This window comes from Echinops telfairi, unplaced genomic scaffold (assembly GCF_000313985.2).
Source record: "Echinops telfairi isolate 266 unplaced genomic scaffold, ASM31398v2 ScPeMD7_3509;HRSCAF=4178, whole genome shotgun sequence".
Taxonomy (NCBI): Eukaryota; Metazoa; Chordata; class Mammalia; order Afrosoricida; family Tenrecidae; genus Echinops; species Echinops telfairi.
In genome coordinates, this window is record NW_022107407.1 from 3856293 (window position 1) to 3879466 (window position 23174).

The following is a 23174-nucleotide window of genomic DNA, read 5'->3' on the forward strand; positions in this document are numbered from 1 at the left end:
CAGGCAACCCACTTACAGCAGGTGAACTGCGGTCAGCCCCTGGGTCCCTGGGTGGACAATGGGAGGAACCCTAGCTTTGTAGTGGGATTGCCACCACATGGAGAGGGGGGAACCGCAGGAGTAGGGAGCCACTACTTTAGGTGAATGCCTTGAGTGGACATCTGCTGTTGGAGGTCTAGCCACAGCTGTGAGGGTCTTGACAGGGGAGCCACCTAGATCTTGGCTTAACGACCAGGTGGCAGGTGGTGGTGGTGGTGATGAGGATTGCTATTGGTGGGTGGTGGCTGCAGTGCCATGCCGAAGCAGCACTGCCAGCTGGGTCAGTAAAACCCAGGGAACAGATTGCAGTTCTCCTAGGGCTGGGTCAGGAAAACCCAGGGAACAGATTGCAGTTCTCCTAGACCTTGGATGTGCAGGAGTAACCTGCCAGGCAGGGGAAACACTCTGGGTTGTAATGGGGCTCCCTTTACTCACCAGAATCCTCCCAATCGTCCTCCTGGCCACCTGACTCACTACTCTCCTTTGGAGCTCCCAACATGGGCTACTTACCTGGGCGCCATCTTGGGTCGACTAAACCCCTGTATTATTTACATTCCCTTAGTCTCTAGTTGATAAAAAATAATCTGTATATTGATAATTTAATATTTTATTTAGAGTTTACATATCTTAAACACTGTTCACTATCATATTTCATTTTTTTAAATGTATTCCTTCCCTTCTCCTCAAGCGAACACACACCTTTTCAAAACAAAAATCAATACTGTGGTAGTTGTGGCTGGCAAGAAATCATTTGTGTATTTCCAGCTGATTTCTTAAGCATCTGAATTAACAGCAGTCACAGTATAACCAATCACACCAGTTATAAAGATAATCAGAATCAGGAATACACCATTGCCATGGGACTTATTCTAACTTATTGTGACCCCAGAGGACAGAGGAGAAATATTCCATAGGGATTTTGAGCTGTCATCCTGACTGAAGTAGACTGCCAGGTCTTTCACTGATGACCTTGTGGTTAGTAGTCACATGCTTAACTACTATGCCACCAGAACACATTAGAAACTTTAGTGAACTCCCCAAAGACCAAATTTTGTGTTGTGAAGTTGATTATTCCAATTTATAGTGAGCCTATAGGACAGAGTAGCACTATTCCATTGGGTTTCTAAGGCTGTACTCTAAATGAAGCAGAATGCCTTGTCTTTTTCCTGCCAAGCATCTGGTAGATATGAATACCAACCTGTCAACAGTCAAATGTTTAACCTATTACACAATCAGAGGTATCTTTAGTTCTCGTGGGAGCAACTAAAATATTACATAACATTTCTGTGCATTCTTTTATCTGGAGCCAACAAAAAGATTTGGGGAAAGTTGTTTAAACAGTTTCCTTTCTAATCTAATTGCTTTATTTGCTTTCCTTTGATTTTGGAATTGTAGTAATTTGCATTATTCATCCAATGGTAGATTTTTCTTGCAATACAATAAATATAAAGATTTAGGAAAGGTAGCACATTTGCCCAATTAAAATAATATATAATGTCTTTTCATGTGGCTTTGAAAATACTATCCATGAAATTTATTTTTATTCTCGCCCTCCATCTTATACAGTGAGGTTTAAAGTGAATTTCTGTAGTTTTATTAGAATTAGAAATGTGTGTTTTTCCATTGTACTGCTGTTAATTTGGAAGATTCCACTGAACAAAATATAAAATACGAAGTTTTGTTTTCCAACATATCCTCCTTCGAGATCTATTTCCGAAGATGATGGTTTCATTTATTTAACACTTTTTGGAAGAATGACATGTCCTTCAATTTATACCATGTCAAGATGACAGCTTTGACATCTTTGAGGACACAAATTGTGTTTCTTTTAAAGTTTTTTCGTTTTAAGTTTAGGGAATTGAAGAAAGTCTGAGAGGACAAGATTGTGGCTTTAAGGTACATGGGATAGAGTTTCTCAAAGAAATCCTGGTAGGAGAGCTCTTGATATCTTTAAAAATTGCGGTGTATAGTGGTGATGAGAAAAAAAAAGTTATTGATGCAAATTTTCTGGTCTTTTTTCATTGATGTAGTTTCCAATTATTTTAAAACTTATTCCTAATAATCGTTCATGGTTGTCCTGTGTTCCTTGAGAAAATCTATCAAGATTCTACCCCTACGGAATATAAAAACAGTTCTCATAACCTTCTTAAGTGACCTCTCTCCTGGAATGTAACTAGCCCATGAAAAGCCACTATTTTTTTAAGTGTTTGTTTTTGTTTTATTCAATCATCTGGCACATATGAATGAAGTTGGACGGCCAACTTGTTGGTAAGCAGGCACGTGTGTTAACTGTCTACACCACCCGGGGACTCTACCTAAGAACAGAGGCACCAACAATATCAATGTGGTCAGACAGGTAGCCTTGGGCTCACAGGAAAGATTTTGGTCTTGCAGGAATCTGCTCTCTGCTATTTTTTCAAATCATTTTATTGGGGACTCATAAATCTCTATCACAATCTATACATACATCCATTGTGTCAAGAACATTTTTACATTTGTTGCCCTCATCATTCTCAAAACATTTGCTCTCCACTTAAGCCCTTGACATCAGCTCCTCATTTTCCTACTCCTTCCCAGATCCCCCACCCTCATGAACCCTTGATAATTTATAGATTATTATTATTTTGTCATGTCATACACTGTCTGACATCTCCCTCCCTTCACTCACTTTTCTGTTTTTCCTCCCCTAGGGAGCAGGTTATATGTAGATCCCTATAATCGGTTTCCCCTTTATACCCTACCTATCCTCCACCCTCTGGTATCGCCACTCTTACCACAGATCCTGAAAGGATCATCTGTCCTGGATTCCCTGTGTTTCCGGTTCCTATCTGTACCAGTGTACATCCTCTGGTATAGCCCGATTTGTAAGGTAGAATTGGGATCATGAAAGTGGTGGGGAGGAAGCATTTAAGGACTAGAGGAAAGTTGTATGTTTCATTGTTCCTACACTGCACCCTGACTAGCTCATTTCCTCCCGGCAACCCTTCTGAAAGGGGATATCCCATTACCTAGAGTTGGGCTTTGGGTCCCCAATCTGCACTCCCCCTCATTTATAATGATATTATTTTTGTTCTTTGATGCCTGATACATGATCCCTTCAACACCTCGTGGTCACACAGGCTGGTGTGCTTCTGAGTTAGGTGGCCACATATTTACCTTCAAGTCTTTAAGGCCCCAGACACTATATATTTTGATAGTTGGGCACTATCAGCTTTCTTTACCACATTTGCTTATGCACACATTTGTCTTCAGCGATCATGTCAGGAAGGTGTGCATCATGGAATAACAATTTAATAGAACAAAGTGTTCTTGCATTGAGGAAGTATTGAGTGGAGGCCCAATGTCCATCTGCTGCCTTAATACTAAACCTATAAATATAAGCAGGTAGATCTATTTTCCCATCATTTTACATAAATATATTTACATATGTACATGTCTGTAGTTAAAGCTCTATAAATGCCCTTTGCCTCATAGTTTTTTCCTCTTTTTCCTTACTTTCCTCTTGTCCCACTATCATGCTCAGCCTTCATTTGGATTTCAGTAATTTTTCTCAATTACATTGCCCTTGATCAATCTCTACCAGGCCTCTCTCACCCTCCTTGCCACTAATTTTGGATCACTTGTTATTCCCTTGTCCCTAGGTTGGCCAACACCACCTCCTTTCCCCCATCTCCCCCTCTCCCATGTCCCCCCAGAACCATCGGTCCTGTTGTTTTCTCCTCTAGACTGTTAATCCAGCCTCTCTTATCTAGATAGACCTGCAGAGATAATAATATGCACATAAAAAAAACAAGACATATCAAAACAAAGTGACAAAAGAAAACACAACAACAACAAAAAACAATTATCAAATAAATAAATGAATAAAAACCTTTAATTAAAAAAAAAGGAAAGGAAAAACCTATAAATAGTGCAAGGCCTGTTTGTTGACCTCTAGGCTTATCCTCCGGTCGAGTCTGATGGGGTGCCACACCCTGGCCCCAAAGTCTATCCTTTGTTCTTCCTCGGGACCTACCTGCTCTGTCCCACTTCCCACCCCACCCCCTAACACCCTGCTGCTCTGTTGCACGCCTTTAGTGTTTTGCCTCAGTGTGGTGGAGTGATACCAGACTGATCCCAACCCTGAGTCTCCAGTGTTGCCCCCTGTAGGGCAATAGGTCAGCGAGGGACTTCGTGTCTCATAGTGGGACTCACCATATGATCCACTCTGTTCATTGGCTGTTCTGAGTGGGGATATCATCCTCTAGGCTTGGTGGGCCAGGATGTGCTCCACTCTCTCTTCCTCCCTCTTCATTTGCTCCTGTGTGCTCTGATCAGACATGTCCCTCTCCCCCAGCTGCAGCTTCAATGCTGTCCTCTAAAGTAAATTCTTCTGGGGGGAGGGACAGCTGTCCACGTATTTGGGATTGGGGCTGGGCCAAAAAGCCACTATTTTATTGAAAAAACAGTTGAAGTTACCCTAATATGACCAAGAAAGGAAAATTACTGAGGAAACTCATTTGTAATCAGCCCTGTTTACACAGACATGGATAGACTTTTTTTTTTTTTTAAGAATAACTCCATGCATTTATCAGTTGGAACTCTTGAGGCAATACTTTTTAGTTTATACTATTTTATATAGATATACATGTGTGCACACATATATCTGTATATGTCTATTGATACATCTACCTGTGCACACATACATACCCCTCTAGGTCTCTATGTAGAAGAAACCTTATTGGCACAATTGGTAAGCACTTGGCTGATAAATAAAAAGTTAGCAGTTTGAACCTATGAGCAGCTCTATGGAAGAAAGATGTAGTGCTTTGCTTCCATAAAGATTTACAGCCTTGGCTACTCTGTGAGGCAATCGATTTACAGTCCTGTAAGTGTGACTGGAAAACTGACCAAAATACATTGGATGGTTTATATGAGTTTTGCAGCATGCTACTAGTATATTTTGCATTTTGGTTAATGATGAAACCAAATCAAAGTTTCTTTCCCTTTGAATATTGGTGCTGCTTGTATATGGGATAATCAATGCATGGAACTGAGTGGGTGTATTATGAAGCACTCTCTACAAGATTTCCTTTGTCATTGGATGTGATGTCTGGTGTGGAATCCCTTGACCATTGCAGTCCCCTTAGGCTAACCGTTGCGCTACAGATTTAATATACATCATCTTCATTTTTTTAAAGCACTACATGGTAACTTATCAGCATTTTAAAAATGTGGAATGAAGTTCTTTCAGGTCACATGTGCTGAGATGCAGCCCCATGTCTATGTCTATCTAGTTATACGGCTTTGGATCTTGGTCACTATAGTATAGCAATGGGATCCTCCATAAATTTGATAGAAGCATATTGACAGAATCAAATAGGCACCCCTCCCTCCCCCACGGCATTTGATTCTGTTGTATTAGAAACCCATTCAATGGCAATGGCTGGGTGCAAAGATTTAAATTGTTTGGGGGAGGGATTTTTGGATTTGTGTAGAATAGTTTCTGAAAGAAGCCAAATGCATATCATAATCACTAATTGAAACAAAAGGTGGTGGAAGGGAATGAGAGTTCCATTTCAATGCTTTTCTTCAGCCAGAGCAATATTCATGCCATCTGTTGAGAACCGACTAACCAAGTGTTACAACTTTTATACATCTTTTAAATGGGAGAGTTTTAACTGCTCCCTGACAAGATTTCAATTTTCTGAATTCTAATGAAAGTATTTAAATTTCTAGGATAATTCTGCCAAATGTGGACATTTATGAAACATACAACCTAGAATATACACCAAGTACTCACACAAGGGTTCCTGTACTCTCAAGAAAGTTGTAACTGCCAACTGGTTAGGTACTTGATTAAACCTTCCATGAAATGTTTAAGTGATACAGATAAAATAGCTTCCCAGAGGTAGGATTCTGTATCTGTAGGCAACATTCAAGGGGAAATATTCTTAACCAATGGCTAGTTGCCTCACTGTCCAGATGTTAATACTTGTATCGTCCTTTGCCCAAATCTTTTCCCTGATCGTTGTAAAGTATGGCAACAATCTCTGCTGTTTTTGCTAATCCAAATATTTTGTCTTTCAATTTCACCAATGAGAGCCCATTGTTAACATTCATCATGTTAATTAAACAAAGCACTAATTTTACCAATGAAAACCCATTTCTTATATTCAGGATGCTAAACAGCAAAGGTTCTGGTATTGCTCTAGATATAAATAACTAAAAGAGATACAAGTACCAGATATACTAAGCCAGGTCTTTCTGATACAATCCTGGTATCTGAATTCTCAATTAGGTAAAGCTTAAACTAACTGATATGCATTTAATCTTAGTCTCACTTATAAATTTTGTTTTATTAATTTGTTAAGTTAATAAATAAATTACACAAATGGCAATACCTATGTCTTGGCTAACTTTACTTTAATCTCTTATTGTTGTCCTCTAGTATATTCTGATTTCTAGTGATCTATTTTGTTAGGGTAGAAATGTCCTACTGGGTTTCCTTGTATATAATCATGTTAAATAAAACATATATATGCATTCTTATTTGACAATTTGTATACAAAATTTTAGATTACACTAGTTATAGTTTAGATGATTTGCCAACATTCTATTTAATTGTTTCCTTATGGTCCCATTTCCAGTGCTCTAATGTCCCTGTCTCATCTTAACATTATAACTTTAGAGTAATTGTTGACCTTTAATCTTATATGTTATTTTTCTTCAAAGAGCACCATACTCATGGGTCCTAGGCTGTAATCTTTATCAGAGTTGATCACCAGGTCTTTTCTCCAAGGAGCTGCTGGTGGTTTGAACGACTGACCTTTTGGTCAGCAAGCTAGCCAACATGAGTAACATGGTGATTACAATGTTCTTTTCTTTTTCCCCCTCTACTTCAACTTACAAGACTCTGGTCTTCTCTTTATTTTATTTGCTGCTAGTCACAAGTTATTAGAAAATGTAGCTATAAAGAAGAAAGAAAAATGCCACAAAGAAAACATTGGGCTTTTTAAAAGTCCATGGAAAAAAGGAACTAAACCTAATACATATCTTAAAATGGTTAAATACTCTATTGTTCTGAAATCTTAAAGAACAGTTTTCCAAGGTTGATAGGTCTTGCAATGGTGCTCTTTGTTTACATTCTACATTTTCTCCTGCACTAGATGTTTGCAAATGGTGCTATACACAGAATGGTGCTATATTAATCAAGAATACTGTAATTTATCCTGATTGTTTTTATAGCTTCCCTGAGTATACCATAGGCCTTGGGAAATACTTTTGTTTTTGCCGTAGAATCCAAATCTTCTATTGTTGGCAGGTTCATTGACTTTTTCACAGTTTTTCTCTCAAAATGGTTTTCCAATAAGTTTAATTTCTTGATCTTTTGTTGTGGAAGCCAAAAAAGTTAATAGCAGGCAGCACATAAGTAAAACCTGCCTTTTGATAAGTGAATAAACTGATTTTAAAGTTGCATTATATTCAACTGTAGTAAAAGAACTAGTACAAAGGGTTATCAGATTAAGTGTTTGATTTTTCTTCTCCTAAAATTCCTGTAGGCCCATATTGCATTTTTATTCCAAAGAAAAAGTCTTTAAGTACCACACAAAAGAAATTACAACACTGATGTTTATGAAAATTAAATGAACCAACAATATTTATGTTATGATTCTACATCGAATAATATGAAATTCAGCCTTATCTTTTTATTTTTAGGTATTAAACACTTACATAAAAATATTTATTCATTTTATGTGTTTTACACATTTATATGAGGACCATGGTGCCACATTGGTTTGCCCATTTGGATCTAGTCATAAATTTAGCAGTTTGAACCCACCAGCTGCTCCATGGGAGAAAGATGAGGCTTTTTGCTCCTGTAAAGATTTATAGTCTCAGAAACCTGCATGGGGCAGTCCTACGCTGTCCTGTTGGGTTGCTATGACTTGTAATTGACTGGATGTCTGTGAGTTTGTTTTCTTAGTTTTATTTTTATGATATATTTACATGAATTACACAGAAATGCTGTTATAGTATATGAATCAAGATATGTAGTTTTTCATGAATGAATTAATAGATTTTTTTTTAACTCTTTAAATATAGCAAGATCAACTTTACACCTGGGCTGCAGTTAGTCAACCCACACACTCACTGGATTATGCAGAAGAACAATTTCCCAGAAGAATTCCATCTGCTTGGCCTCTATCTAAACTTCCTGATGAAGACAAGAGGCCCCAGGATGCTGAAATAGGTAGGAGCCTGAGAACCATGAATATTCTGAAATTGTGTTAGCATAAATTATCTTTGTATGGATGACTAGACAATGAATCTGTCTTTCCCCTATAAGTAATTCTTAGAGCATACTCTGCAAACAACTCAATTAAAATCACTGAGAGGGTTGTTGAATGGAAGACTTTATTGTCCCACCTCCAGGGCTACAGAATTAGAGTTTGGGGGTATTGGATACTGGAATTCTCCAGTAATTATTGTGTATACTGAAGTTTACAAACCACTGACTCCACACACCCAACTTTGCCAACAACTAGAAGCTTTTGTTTAATTATTTATTTTTACCTTCAGAGATTAAATTGGAGATGCAAAATAGAGAAATTAGTATAATCTCAGTTTAAACCTTTTTTTTAAAACTGCACTAGTTTCAGATGTAATATATACTTTTTTTGCTTAATCTGTGTTCCCTTATTGTTGTTTTAGTACTTTTTGTTCTAAAGTTTTTGTGAGGTAAGTTATAAAGAAGTCCATGTGAGGTTTCCATCAGCTTTATTTGGAAGAGTATAAAAGTGTGATGATGTTCTCCAAAACTAATTCTAGGGAAGAACTATATTTGTCTTACAGAATAGAAGGAGATATTTGTGTAACAAGGTTTTATGTACTTGGTTGTATTATCCATTTATTATTTACTTATTTACTTTTTGGCCTAAGTTTCTGATTTCTTCTTAATAGATTTACCAGTACTACATTCTGATCCTGACTCAAAGAGTCAATAGAAGAGCATTATTATGATTCTCAACTCCCCTCCCTTTTCAAATTTTCCTAAGTGGTAGTTCAGAATTATGTTCTGTAGTTCCCCTCTACCCCGCCCCACTTCCCCTGACTAACTGGCTCATAGAGGGAAAGATAGTTGTTAGACATTTATTTTGGACTTGTGGTCAAAGAGATTACCATATAGTAAGAGCATGTAAACAGATTCTGCTACTTCATAATTATCAAATTAATTACCTTAGGTAAGTTTCCTAAGCTCTGTATCTTAGTTTGCTCATGTGCTAAATATTGATAAGAAGAGCATCTGCAGCATAGCATTATTTGGACTATTATGTAAGAATGCATCTTGAATGCACTAAGAACTATATTCCTATTGCAATGCTTTTCATGGCATAGGTGTGTGCTAGTATTATTGTTATCATTATAATTTTTATTACTACATGTAGTTATCTTTCTTATGAGTTCAATTTTACAGACAAAAATGGCTAGAGTGTCCGTGGTTTTGTACCAGCTCCCTGTACAAAGTCCTGCAAGGAAAAGTTCATGCTCACAACGGGAAGTTTCCTTTTTTCGTCTCAGTCTTTGGAGGGATACATTGTTTCTTTTAAAAATACTTCCCTCTGTTTCCCCATCCCACTCTTTGTGCCATTGTTATCTTAAATAAAATATAATGGGATTGGGAAGATAGCATGAGATTAGCTTTCTCATGAAAGCTTTCTCAGAAAGAGCTCAGTATGACGATGATCTCTACATCTGATTCTAGGAGAGCACTTTGTATTTGTCACACAGAACATACCTTATTAAGAACCTCTAAAGACTGGAATAAAAAGTGTAGGTTGTAAGCACATGGTCAACTTTGATGAACTTTGTGCAGAGACCTGAAGTGAACTCTGTGATCCACTGGAAGAGTGTCCCCACTGCCTGGGGGCCAACATTCAGCTTGCATACGTCCTTTCAATGTCCTATATTTAGGAAACACCACTTTGTGGCCTCTCGGTGAATGGACTCCCTGAAAGAATAACAAATGAAAGAGGATGAGAGATATGTTCCAGTTGGGGTTTATCATAATACAAAGTGAATTTAGGCAAAATTCCATAATGTACAGATCTGTAGGAAATCAAGGGACTTTACATGATCTCACTTGAGAATGCAGCAGACAAATAAACATTATATTTGGTTTTAGAAGTAAAGATACATAAATTAGTGATCTCATATACCCATTTCTATTTGTTTAAGTTAAAAATTACTTGTTGGTAGATGTGTTAGTCCAGATAGACTACAGAAACAAATTCAGAGAGACTCATGTGTATAAGAAAGAGTTTTATATACAAGAGCAATTGAATATTGAGAAAACATCCCAGCCCAGTTCAGATCAAGTTCATAAGTCCAATATTAGCCCATATGTCTGAAATCAATCTATAAAGTCCTCTTCAGACTCATGAAACACATGCAATGATACCAAATGCAGGAAGATCACAGGCCAGTGGGTGGGAAGTCTTGTGAATCCAGAGGCAGTAGAAGCATCTCAGCACTGGTAGGGGTCTCAACATGGCTTCTTCAGCTCCAGGGATTTAGCGTAGTTCCATGTATCTTGTCCGCAGGAATGTCTCGCAGAGAGTCAGTGTGTATCCAACCTCCAGCGAGCAATTCTCTTTAGTGTCTCCATATGAGGTCATCAAGCTGCAACCTGATTGACAGGCTAAACTCCAGCCCTTCACTTGAAGTCTCAAATTGACAACAGATTATGTAACCACCACAGTAGGAACTAAATAAATAAATACAGTGGGAAATAAATACAATAGAATTAGTTAATTTTATTGATAATACTTTGAATAGTTAATTCATATCTTGCATTTGCTATCATTGATTCTATTATCATATTTTGCCTCGGTTTCAATCTTTTAAATAGCGCATTTCTATTACATAATAGAATTTTAGGGTATTTTAAAAAAATCATTAAAATTGCATCTTGTTTCATATTGTTTGAATTTTATATTATTTGTTTTGTCTACTGGAGCAGCAATTAAATGAAAATGAATTGGCAATCATCTGAATATTTCGTTTAGTAAAATGTGATAGTTGGATTTGAGATAGGTATGTAATGTAGTTTTGATTTTCTTCATTTTTTAATGTAGTTTGCAAAGTGCTAGAGAAAGTAAATTTTAATGCACTGATTTTTCTCCTTTTAAAAATATGCTTACTAGTAGAGGATGCTGATGGAGTGGAAAATAATTTGACATACTGACTTGTGTTTTTCTAATAGATCTGTTATAAATCTCAACATCTGTATAGCAGTATTTTGGGAAGGAGAGCTTTAACTGTTCTTGCTGTGACTTTATGATATTCATTTGGTAAAGACATGTTTAGAAAGTAATCTCATTCCCAGAGAATCACACTACTTCTCTTTTTGTGAGGCATTTAATTATGCAAATGGAATGATAGAAACTTTTCACGGAGTGTTTTTCCTAAAGCATTTTACTTTCAAAGCTTGATAATATAATTTTTGATAGTAATAAGTTATTTGCAGTATACTTAACAACTGATGCTTATACTTGTGCTGCAACTTCATAGTTAGAATCAATATTTATGATATTCTCCTTTAATTTCTTCCATTTGAAGAAGACTTACTTACTTTTCCTTGAAAACTGAGAACTTTTTTTTACTTTATTTTATTTCATCTCTTTCTAATATTTATTATAATTTCCATATTCAGCTAATTCAGATTCATAGTACTGCTGCTTCTCCCTTCATTATATATCTCTGCAATTTCTTGTGATTTCTTTTGTGAAAAAGACTGTCTTTTCCAACCTTAAGGAATTATGTTGAAGGGATAACTCCAAACAACCCAAATCACCGCTTTCCTATTTATCCTGACTTATAACGACCCTATGCTGACTCATAATGACCCTTTAGGACAAAGTTGAACTACCCCTCTGGATTTCCAAATCTATAAATCTATACCAGAATAGATAACCTCAGCTTCATCTTTACTCTGTGTAGAAGTTAGTAGTTTCAGACTGGTGAACTTGTACTTAGCCTAGTGGTAACCCACTATGCCACAATTCCAGTGTATTCCTAACCAGTCATATTTTGCTCCCATCTTGGCTCCCTGCATAATTGGCTTTGTTTCCACAGATGGGCCAACAATATTCAAATTTATCTTCTAAACAGTCTCTCCTGGGAGAATAAGCTAAAGTGGAAAGAAATTAGGTAGCAAAAACTTCAAAAACAACACTGATAGGAAGCAGCCTTTCCCTATAAAGTAAATTGTGTGAAGACTTGATTGGTATAAGGCAGAAAACTATTGGAAAAGGAAAACTCAATATTTTCCATTAACATGAATGATGGAAAAATGATAATACTATAATATGTCAAAGGAGGAAAACTATAAGATCTGGAAAATCAGAGGAGCCCTTTGAGTTCTGGTCTCATAGGCTTCAGTCTTGTTTTCTTTATATCTTCCCTTTATTTGTGTACCTACATCCATCTTCCAAGGCTGTTTCCTTTCTGGGGTTCTGGCGCATTTTATTTCTAGCATTTGAATTACTTGAGTATTGTAATTGATCTGTTTATATATATGAGTGGACTTTGAAAAAGTTTTTGGAAAAATGAAATTTAAAGATAAACATAAAGATATCAACTTTTTTTCTAACATAAGCTCCATCAAGGTCAATACAGTTTTGTAGTGATGACAAGAGCTATTTAATCTATATAAAAAAAATTGAATATCTTGAGAGTTTAACCATATCAATGCAGCCTTCTTCCATCTAAGTAAGCCCTATCATAAATGTGCTGTTTGTTTGTTCCTACAATTCATATTACTCTGATAGGGATTATTTTCAAACTGATGTCTTATTTTTATTAGTGCCCTTAACTAAATCCTGTCCAGAAATATTATAAGAACATAATATGAGTGAAAAACACTTTTAAATTTCATCTATAGTTTTTAATGTGGACTTTCCATGATTTTTTTAAAGCTGCCTTTTATCTGTCTTCCATGTATACTTACAACATTTTAAGTTTCATTAACTTATATGTACAGAGAGACACCAAAAATAGTGTCACCAAATAGATTTATTGCAAGTTTGTGATTTGAGTTGGGCAGCATTATCCTGAAGGAAGATGCTCTGTATATAGATAAATTCTTGTTGGATAGTCTCCCTAGGATCACTGTAATGTCCTCCTTTGTGGATTTGAATTGTTGACCATCTGAGTAACAGTCTATTGCTGTAGTTGAGTTTCAATTCATTTAGCCAAAATATAAGTGTTCTGAAATTTCTATGCAAAATGTTTCTATCATGTTTCTGCCACGATTGCCTAGGTTGTTACTCTTTACAGGAGCAGATATCTTCCATTTTCTCCTGGGCAATCCTAGAGTGTTGCTATGACTTCGAATTGATGTGATGACTGTGGGTTTGGTTTGGATTCTTGTTCCAAAGAGGAGTCCTGGTGATGCAGTGGTTAAAAGTCTTGGGTTGATAACCAATATGTTAGTAGGAGAAATATGAGGTAGTCCGTATCTGTAAATATTTTAGCTTTTCAAGCTCAAAAAGGCAACTTTATTTTATCTTTAATGATAGTATAAGTCAGAATTAAATAGGAAACAGTAGGGTTGACTTTTGGTTTTGTTTCAACAATTATCTGAGCACCTAAGCAGTGTCCATGGCACACAAAAGAATTATAAGACAAGTAGGCCAAACTGGAAGGAATTTAGAGTGAAAGAGTAAAATGGAACAGAGATAAGATAGTACACTGAACTGTATTTCAGAAGGGCTGATAGTTTTTAAAGGCAACTGGAAAGTTATTTTTGAGATTCAAAGCAGAAAAGGAAATGTGAACATTTATAGATTTCATGGAATATGATTAAAATAAGCTTAAACTAGTCCTTATAATTAAAAGTACTTGCTCAAAGAAACAAAATTTTTCTGTCCTGTAAAATAAAACAGAGTGATGTCTAATTATTCCTAGTAAATAGATTCTTGAGATAAAATACATTATCAACATTATCAATAACTCATTCCCAGGTTTTGTCTAACTGATTTAGCATACATTCATCTGAGGTAATACAAACCAATAAAAAGTTTATAGCATTATATTTCTTTAATCTTCTCACTTATCAAGGTCTTTCTAACAGTGTCTCCAACAGATAATTCTGTACTTTCTTTTTTCAAAATTGGTTATCAATTTTCCTCACCTATACTATCTGATGACTGTAATGTTTATTTTATTTCATAGAGAATTAGCAGAATTTAGGATTTGATACCTTGACTGAAGCAAATGGTACCTCAAAATGAAAAAGATTTACTTATTAAGCAGCCAAACATAAGTCATGGTATTTAAATGAAGTTTAATGGATTCTTTCAATTAAATTGATTGGATTTGGATCAAATAAATTCAAGAAGCTGTAATGTAATAATTTTATAGAATTTACTATATTTATTAAGTCTACTTTTTACTAAAAATGTATGGGCATGAAAGTATTTAGAGACTAAATTCATTTTTTACAGTTCTTATAACAACCCATAAATCAATTGTATCAAGTACATTTGTACATATGTTACCATCATCATTTCCAAAACATTTTCTTTCTACTTGAGCCCTTGGTATCAGCTCCTCTTTGTTCCCCTCCCTTTCCCACCCTCTCACCCTTATGAACCCTTGATAATTTATAAATTATTTTTATTTTCATATTTACACCATCCTCTGTCTCTTTTCACCCGTGTTTCTATTGTTTGTCCCCCTGGGGTGGGGTTGCAAGTATTACAATCTGATCCCCCTTTCTCCTTCCACCTTCCCCCTACTCTCATGGTTTCTCTACTCCCATGGGAGTAGTTCCTGAGGGATTTATCTGTCCTGGATTCTGTGTGTCAAGAGCTCTTATCTTGGGAATAATGAGGGCAACAAATGTATAGATGTGTTTATACAATTGATCTATGTATTGTGATGAATTGTATGAGCCCCAATAAATTGATTTTAAAAAAAAAAGAGCTCTTATCTGACCAGTGTACATGCTCTTATTTAGCCAGATTTGTAAGGTACAACTGGGATCATGGTAATGACTGGAAGGAAGCATTAAAGAACTAAAGGAATGTTGCGTGTTTTGTTGGTGCTATACTGCACCCTGGCTGGCTCATCCCTTCTTTCTGACCCTTCTGTGAGGGGATTCCAATTGTCTACTGATGGGCTTTGGGTTTCCATTCTGACCTCCCTCATTAGCATCAAAATGGTTGGACACCTTGTGATCACAAGGGTGGTGTGCTTTTTCCAGGTGGGCTTTGTTGCTTCTCTGCCAGATGGCTGCTGCTTGTTTAGCTTCAAGCCTTTAAGAACCCAGACACTCTATCTTCTAATAGCCAGGCACTGTCAGCTTTCTTCACCACGTTACCTTATGCACCCATTTGGTCTTGAGCAATCGTTGTCAGAAAGGTGAGCGTCACAGAATGCCTGGTTATTAGAACAAAGTGTTCTTGCATTGAGGGAGGACTTGAGTAGAGGCCCAATGTCCATCTGCTAACTTAATACTTAACCTATAAATCTATGTACATAGACCTATATCCCTATCTGTCAGGGGAGAGAGTCCCTAATAAATCATCACAGGTCCGGTAGGTGCAATTGTACAGCGATAATAAGTAAAGATTATAGTAAAGTAATGGAGAACATGAGAGATAGAAGAGAGAGTGAAATAATGGAGTTAGACACAATTCATGGTAGCATGCTCACCTCAGCCTTGCTTGTTGTTCCACGTGGAGAGAGCCAGAGAGAGAGATGTTTATTGCTAACCAAGGCTTATATCTACTTATGGGGCGTGATTACAGGTAACCACACAAGTCACAAGAAGGGGCTGTACAATAGGTACTACAATAGGGGCATATACAATAAACATAAGTGTAAAAGGAAAGGGATGAGCTAGGGGTGTACACATGATAGGAAGTGGAGGGACTAGGGATATACATGTGACAAAATGGGTGGACCCTAGATTCATGATGGAGGCCTAACCTTGGTCACCCTTGAGTGGGCTTGACCTCCCTGGGTTCTCCTTCAGGGAAATAATTTACTACTATCCTTAGAAGGGAGTGGGCCCCACTTATTGTGAAATAAACAGTGGTGTCTGCTTGCTCTGGTCGGATGGCTGATAACCCTTAGGGAGAATAACCCCTGACCTACTTTTGTTGACCTCCAAGCGTATAGTCATTTACCATGTGTAGTTAGCAGCTAGGTTTGGCATATATTTGGGGGAGACAACTTGAGAGAAATCTTTGTTTCCCCACACCTATCATTATATATTAATATATGCATATGTGTACATGTTTATGTTTATACCTCTAGATATGTGTTTTGCCTCCTAGTTCTTACCTCTATTTATTTTTACTTTTCTACTGTCCCACCATCATGCTCAACCTGCATTCGGCTCTCTGTACTTCCTCTAAGCTACATTGTACTTGATCAAACCCCACCAGACATTCTAAACCCTCCTTACCATCGATTTTAGATCTCTTGTTCCCTTGTCCTTGAGTTTGTTGGCCACCCCTACGTTTCCCCCATCCTCTCCTTTCCCCTGTCCCCTGGGAATCATTGGTCCTGTTTTTTCCTGGGGATAGTTTTTCTTACCTATCTTATATAGAAATGAAGGAATTAGTTGGGGTTTTTTTCAGTCATTTTATTGGGGGGGCTCATACATTTTTAAATGGTGATTGAATACATTTTCTATTCTTAGTGGAGAGGCATATCATTGCCATATTGCCTTGACTATATAAACATAAAACTCATTCCAGTTTTTGTTTCAGAAGTGAGAGGTTTATTTTGAAATGATTAAGAGCTTAGTTGTGAAATACATTTGTAACGATAGGGAGCCCAAAATTTAACATTATACTTAGAATTTTGTGAGTTAAATTTAAAATACAAAATATTTTTTAAATTATTAAATATTTTTATTGGAGGCTCTTACATCTCTTATCACAATTTATACATTCATCCAGTGTCAAGCACTCTTGCCCATATGCTGCCATCATAATTTTCAAAGCATTCTCTTCCCACTTGATTCCCTGATATCAGTTCCCCTTTTCTTCCCACTCTTTTCCCTGCCTGTCCTCCCTCACGAACCCTTGATAAATTGTAGATTCTTATTTTCATATCTTACATCATCCTCCATTGCCCCTCACGCACTTTTCCATTGTTTGTCCCCCTGGGAGGGTGTTATAGGTTGATCTTTCTCCCCCACCCTCCCCTAATCCTCCAGGTATCTCTACTCTCATTGTTAGCCCTGGGTGGTTTATCTATCCTGGATTCCCTGTGTTGCAGGCTCTTATCTATAGCAGTGTGCATGTTATTGTCTAATCTGATTTGTGAGGTAGAATTGAGGTCATGATAGTGGGGGAAAGGAAGCACCAAAGAACTAGAGGAAAGTTGTGTGTTTCATCAGTGCTATACTGAACCCTGACTGGCTCATTTTTTGCCTGTGACCCCTCTGTAGGGGGATGCGCAATTGTCTACACATGGGCATTGGGTCTCCACCCCATTCTCCCCGCCCCTCCCCTTTCATCTTGGGTATGATTTTGTTCTGGGTCTTAGATGCCTGGCACCTGATTCCATCAACAGCTCATGATCATACAGGCTGGTATGCTTCTTCCATGTGGACTTTGTTGCTTCTCAGCTAGATGGCCACTTGATTATCTTCAAGGCCTTATGACCCCAGATGCTGTATATTTTGATAGCCGAGCACCATCAGCTTTCTTCACCACTTTTACATATGCACCCATTTTGTCTTCAGCGATTGTGTCCAGTAGGTAAGCATCACAAAATGCCACATTGTTAGAACAAAGTGTTTTTGTGTTGAGGGAGAATTTGAGTCAAGGCCCAATGTCCACCTGCAACCATAATTCTTAACATATAGATATGAGTACAAAGTTCAATTCCCCTCTCTTTTTATATATATGTATATATGTGCATGCCTGTTTTTATATCTCTATAAATGTTCTTAGCCTCCTGATTCTTTCCTCTATTTCCTTTTATTTTCCTCTTGTCCCACCATCATGTTCAGCCTTCATTTGGGTTTAATAATTCCTTGCTTCTACATTGCCCTTGATTAAGCCCCACTAGGCATCCTATGCCCTTCTCTCCATTGATTTTAGTTTACTTGTTGTTCCCTTGTTCCTGGATTTGTTCCCCACCCCCCTTCCTTTCTCCCACCTCCCCTTGTCCCGTATCCTCCCTGGAACTATTGGTCCTGTTCTTTTCATCTCCAATTGTTTATCCCACCTATCTTATCTAGATAGACATGCAGAGACATTAATAAGCACAAAAACCTGGCAAAGCCAAATAAAACAACAAAGGAAGTCAAGACCCCCAAAACAATAACAACAACAAAGAGAAAGCCACTGACAAAAATGGAAAGGCCTATAAATAATTCAAGGTCAGTTTGTTGACCTTTCTTTACAAGTGTTTTCTAGTCAAGTCTGATGGGGTTCCACACTCTCTCTCCAAAGTCTATTTAGGGTATTCCCTGGGGATTTCATCACTTTGTTCCCCTTGCTGCTCTGTTGTATGCCCTTAGTGTTTCGCCCCAGCATGAAGGGGTCAGATTGTGCACAATTCCCACACTGTGTCTCCAGTATTGTCCCCAGCAGCACTATGGTTTAGTGAGGGACGTCATATCTCATGATGGGGCCAGCCCTATGGTTCTCTCTGTGCTTTGTCTGCTCCGAGTAGGAATATTATCCTCGGGGCTTGGTGTGCCAGGATGTCCTCCCCACCCTCCCCATTCCTTTTCATTTCTCCTGTGTGCTCGAATCACATATGCCCCTCTCCCTAAGCTGTAGCCCAGTGCTGTCCTCTGAAGTGTATTCTTCTGGGGGTGGGGGGGTTGTCCACATAGTTGGGATTGGGGCTGGCCCCACAGACCTCTCTATTGGTTTCCTGGTACATGCTGGTATGTTGTGTTCACATCTTGATGCATCGGGTGTAAGCCTGGTCTCTCTCTCCCTCTCCTGTGGAGATATAAACAATACTCTCCCCTTGGGTGGGTTAGTACGCTGCTCCCTCCTACCCATGACTTTTTTTTCCTTTTTCTTTCCCTCTATTATTGACTGCCATATGAAAAAAAACATTTAAAGCTTTTCAGTCAAATGTTCTTTTTTGCTTCTTGATAATTTTTTAAAAGTCTATTTCCTCAATTCTAAGGCAAAGGTAATGAAGAATTTAGCATTTTAAAATGTACTCATGGTAGCATTCTATACTTAACATAAAATTAACAGAGTTATTGACATATAGTTCACATTTCATGTGATTCAATGGTTTAAACATATTAAATGAACTGTGTAATCATCATCACAAACAGTTTGAGAACATTTCTTCTTTCTTGTACTTATTGCTATTAGCTCCCATTTTCCTCTACCCTCCCTTGCCACAATCCCAAGAAACTATTAATTCAATTACTGTCTTTACAAATTTACCTATCCTGGATTTCATGTACATAGCATGCAAAACAAATGGGGAAAAACTCAGAACTAAGAAAACTAACAACATAAAACATAGAAAAACCTCAGTTGCAATGATAACATTGAATTACAATATATCCCATGGGAATGATTTATAATGTTCCCCCCAATAAACGAATAATGTCTCTAAAGTTGACCAGGTATATATATAAATCATAGATACATGAATGGATGTTGAGTTTGCACTTAATTGTAGTCCCAATCTAACAATTAGTTCTTATGACATAACCCTATTTGATAATTACCCTCAAGAAGAGATCACTAAAGATATGGATGGTATAGCAAAATGTGGAGAGATCACATGGTGCCCAGCTATCAGAAAAAATAGTATCTGGGGTTTTAAAGGCTTGTGTTAGAGCAAGCAGTCATCTAAGTGAGGTGTCAGCTAAGTCCACACAGAAGAAGAACACCATCCTGTGTGATACAATGGTTGTAAATAATTAAAATCCAAGACCTGCAGAGAGAATACTATTAAAATTTAAATTTTGAGCAACCGGGTTGAAGAAGGCTGTAGATGACAGTGGATTAAGCCTCTGGTGAATTCCTGTTTACCATTGACCAGGGATGTTATATATTTGCTATCAAACAGAGTGCACTTAGAAGTGGATAATCCAAATGTAGTTAGGTTAAATTTTAACACCTCATCATTTTTTCTCCATTTTGACTCATTTTCAATTTGCTCTAGTTTTAAACATTCTATAGCAATGTTTATAGGGCACGGTAAACCTAGCTCAGAATTTCTAAGACTGTTACAGAAATATAAACCCCTGTTTCTCCTTTGGCGTTTTCAAAAATACATGGATTTTTGGCTTATACAGTTGAAAACCTCAGGTGTCTTGACTCTATTTACACAAATAATGAGGATTGGAGATAGAGAAAACTTGTGAATAATGCTCATTCACAAAAGTTGGACCATTCATGCTACACTAATACATGTCATAAGAAAGCAAAGAGATGATAAACACACCAGCAGTGTGACCACGAGGTGTAGATGGGAACAGGTATCACACATCAAAGAACAAAAAAAATCATATCAGTGGGTGCCCAACTTCCTGATATCATCACTGAAGAAAAATGTATGCATAAGCAAATGTGGTGAAGAAAGCTGATGGTGCCCAGCTATCAAAAGATATATCATCTGGGGTCTTAAACGCTTGAAGATAAATAAGCAGCCATCTAGCTCAGAAGCAGCAAAGCCCACATGGAAGAAGCACACCAGCCTGTGTGACCAGGAGGTGTCGAAAGGATCAGGTATCAGGCATCAATGAACAAAAAATCATATCATTGTAAATAAGGGTGACTGCAGAGCGGAGGCTCAAAGCCCATCTGTAGGCAACTGGACACCCCCTTACTGAAGGGTAGTCGGAAGGAGATGAGCCAGTTAGGGTGCAGGCTAGCAATGATGAAACATACAACTTTCCTCTAGTTCTTCAGTGCTTCCTCCACCCCCAGCCCCCACTATCATCATCCCAATTCTACCTTACAAAGCTGGCTAGACCAGAGGATGTATGTTGGTACAGCTAGGTATTGGAAACACAGGGAATCCAGGTCAGATGATTCCTTCAGGACTAGTGATGAGAGTGGCGATACCTGGAGGCTGGAGGGAAGGTGGAGTGGAAAGGGGGAACCGATTACAAGGATCTATGTATACCCTCCTCCCTGGGGGATGGACAACAGAAAAGTGGGTGAAGTGAGATTTCGGACAGTGTAAGATATGACAAAATAATAATAATTTATTAATTATAAAGGGTTCATGAGGGAGGGGGGATTGGAGAGGGAGTGGGAAAAATTAAGAGCTGATATTAAGGGCTCAAGTAGAAAGCAAATGTTTTGAGAATGATGATGGCAACAAATGTACAAATGTGCTTGACACAATGAATGTATTCATGGATTGTGATAAGAATTATATGAGCCCCTAATAAAATGATTTAAAAAAATAAAGCGAAGAATGAAAATACCAAATATATAGTCATCTTGAGCCATCATTCATTGGGCCCCTCAAAGCTAGAGATACAAACCAAAGTCCAATGATTTCCAAATACTTAACCTGAGAATAGAAGTTATTTGCTGTTCCTGAAACTAGGATGTTTTCACTTTAAATTCAAGGGAATATTTCATTCCCATAAATCTACAGGTGAGTTTAAAGTAAAGTTACTTAGGGGGTTTCCAAATCAGAGCAGTCTGGTGTGACCTATGATGGATGTTGTGCTCCTTGAAAGGATAGGCCTTAAAGTCCTAGTTGTCTATGGTATGTGGCCTATGTCACCAAGGCCTGAATAGAAACTAGGTCAAGAGTGCCCAATCAAGAACATAATACTGGGAATATTCTCCCCTTGGGGGGGGCAGTATATAAGTAATGGTAAGCATATTTCCCAATGGCCGTTTGCATCATCAGGTTTACCCATCAACACAGGTATAACCATCTTCTCAGAGACAGACCTGCCTACCCTCCAATGACTTCTGGACTTGAATTTCCATTAAGGTTCACTGAGCGCCCTTGTAGGAGAGTGCTGATTTGAGGTAACTGTGGGACAATGCTATATGTCAGGAGGTGATTGATTTTCTTCCTCTACCCTTAACAAAATCTGACCACAATTGAGGTGAGTCCTCTGTTATTGAAATGATTATTAATTGTACAAGAAGAGGGTGATGTATGGATCATGAGCATTACCTTGTTTGGGAAATCAGATTAGATTACATAACCTGAAAACAGATGGATTCCTTTGACTTAGTGTTTATTCTTCTATTAGTAATATACAATATTTGAATGATAAAGTTAACTTGGCATAATGGCACCCAGGTCCATATATGTCATGTTCACTTTTATGGATGCATACTATGCATGTGATACATTTATTTATCCATTCTACTGATAGGCATTTGGGATATTTCCAGCCCCTTGCTGTTGTGACCTGTCCTACAATGAACTTGAGAGGAGAGTATACATCTGTTTGTGTTCTGTCTCTTGCTTCTTTGGAGTATATGCCCTGCAGAAGTATTGCTGAACCTTATGGTATTTCTATTCGCGGGTGTTTTATGTCCACAATGGTTGTACATGTTCACAAGCCCATCGGTGTATAATACTTCCGATCTCTCCATACCCGCCTAGCATTTCTTGTTTTCTGTTTTTATTTTTTAATTGGGCCATTGTTGTTAGTGTAAAGTGATATCATTTTAATTTTCATCTCATGGATGATTAGTGACTATGAGCATTTTTTTTCATGTGTTTGTTAGTCATTTGTGTGTCGTTTTTTGTGTTAGACAGGGTTCTCTAGAGAGATAAAACCAAATTGCTGATAATTTCATATATTTATTTATAAAGATAATTAGGTGTATAACAAGAAATGAACTGTTAAATTATATACAGATAAATATATAATACAAGAAATAAACAGTTAAATTATAAAGCACTCCAAATGGCTCAATGCAGAGAATTGTGAGAGACTAGCAGTCCTTCAAGTCAAGTCTGCTGCCAGATCTTCCTCTGTTTATAGAGAGAGATAGGCTATGTTAGCACAGCAGCCAATCACAAGGCAGGTCACCAACTGCCAGTCCCCAGCTCCAGAGAAGTCTTAAAGGGACCTCAACTTATAGTGACACAGTCCACAGGCTAGGCATCACACAGGTAGTGTAGCCTTTAAATTGAGGCACAGAACAAGC

General features: G+C 37.6%; 1 protein-coding gene across 1 annotated transcript in view; it reads left to right on the top strand.

The window, feature by feature from the left end:
* The window catches only part of FMN2 (formin 2), a 409490-nt gene that overhangs the window by 121841 nt on the left and 264475 nt on the right, over nt 1-23174 (top strand). The window contains exon 3 of the mRNA XM_045294279.1: nt 8125-8272. Coding sequence (XP_045150214.1) covers nt 8125-8272 — 148 coding nt within the window. The remainder of the gene's footprint in view (nt 1-8124; nt 8273-23174) is intronic.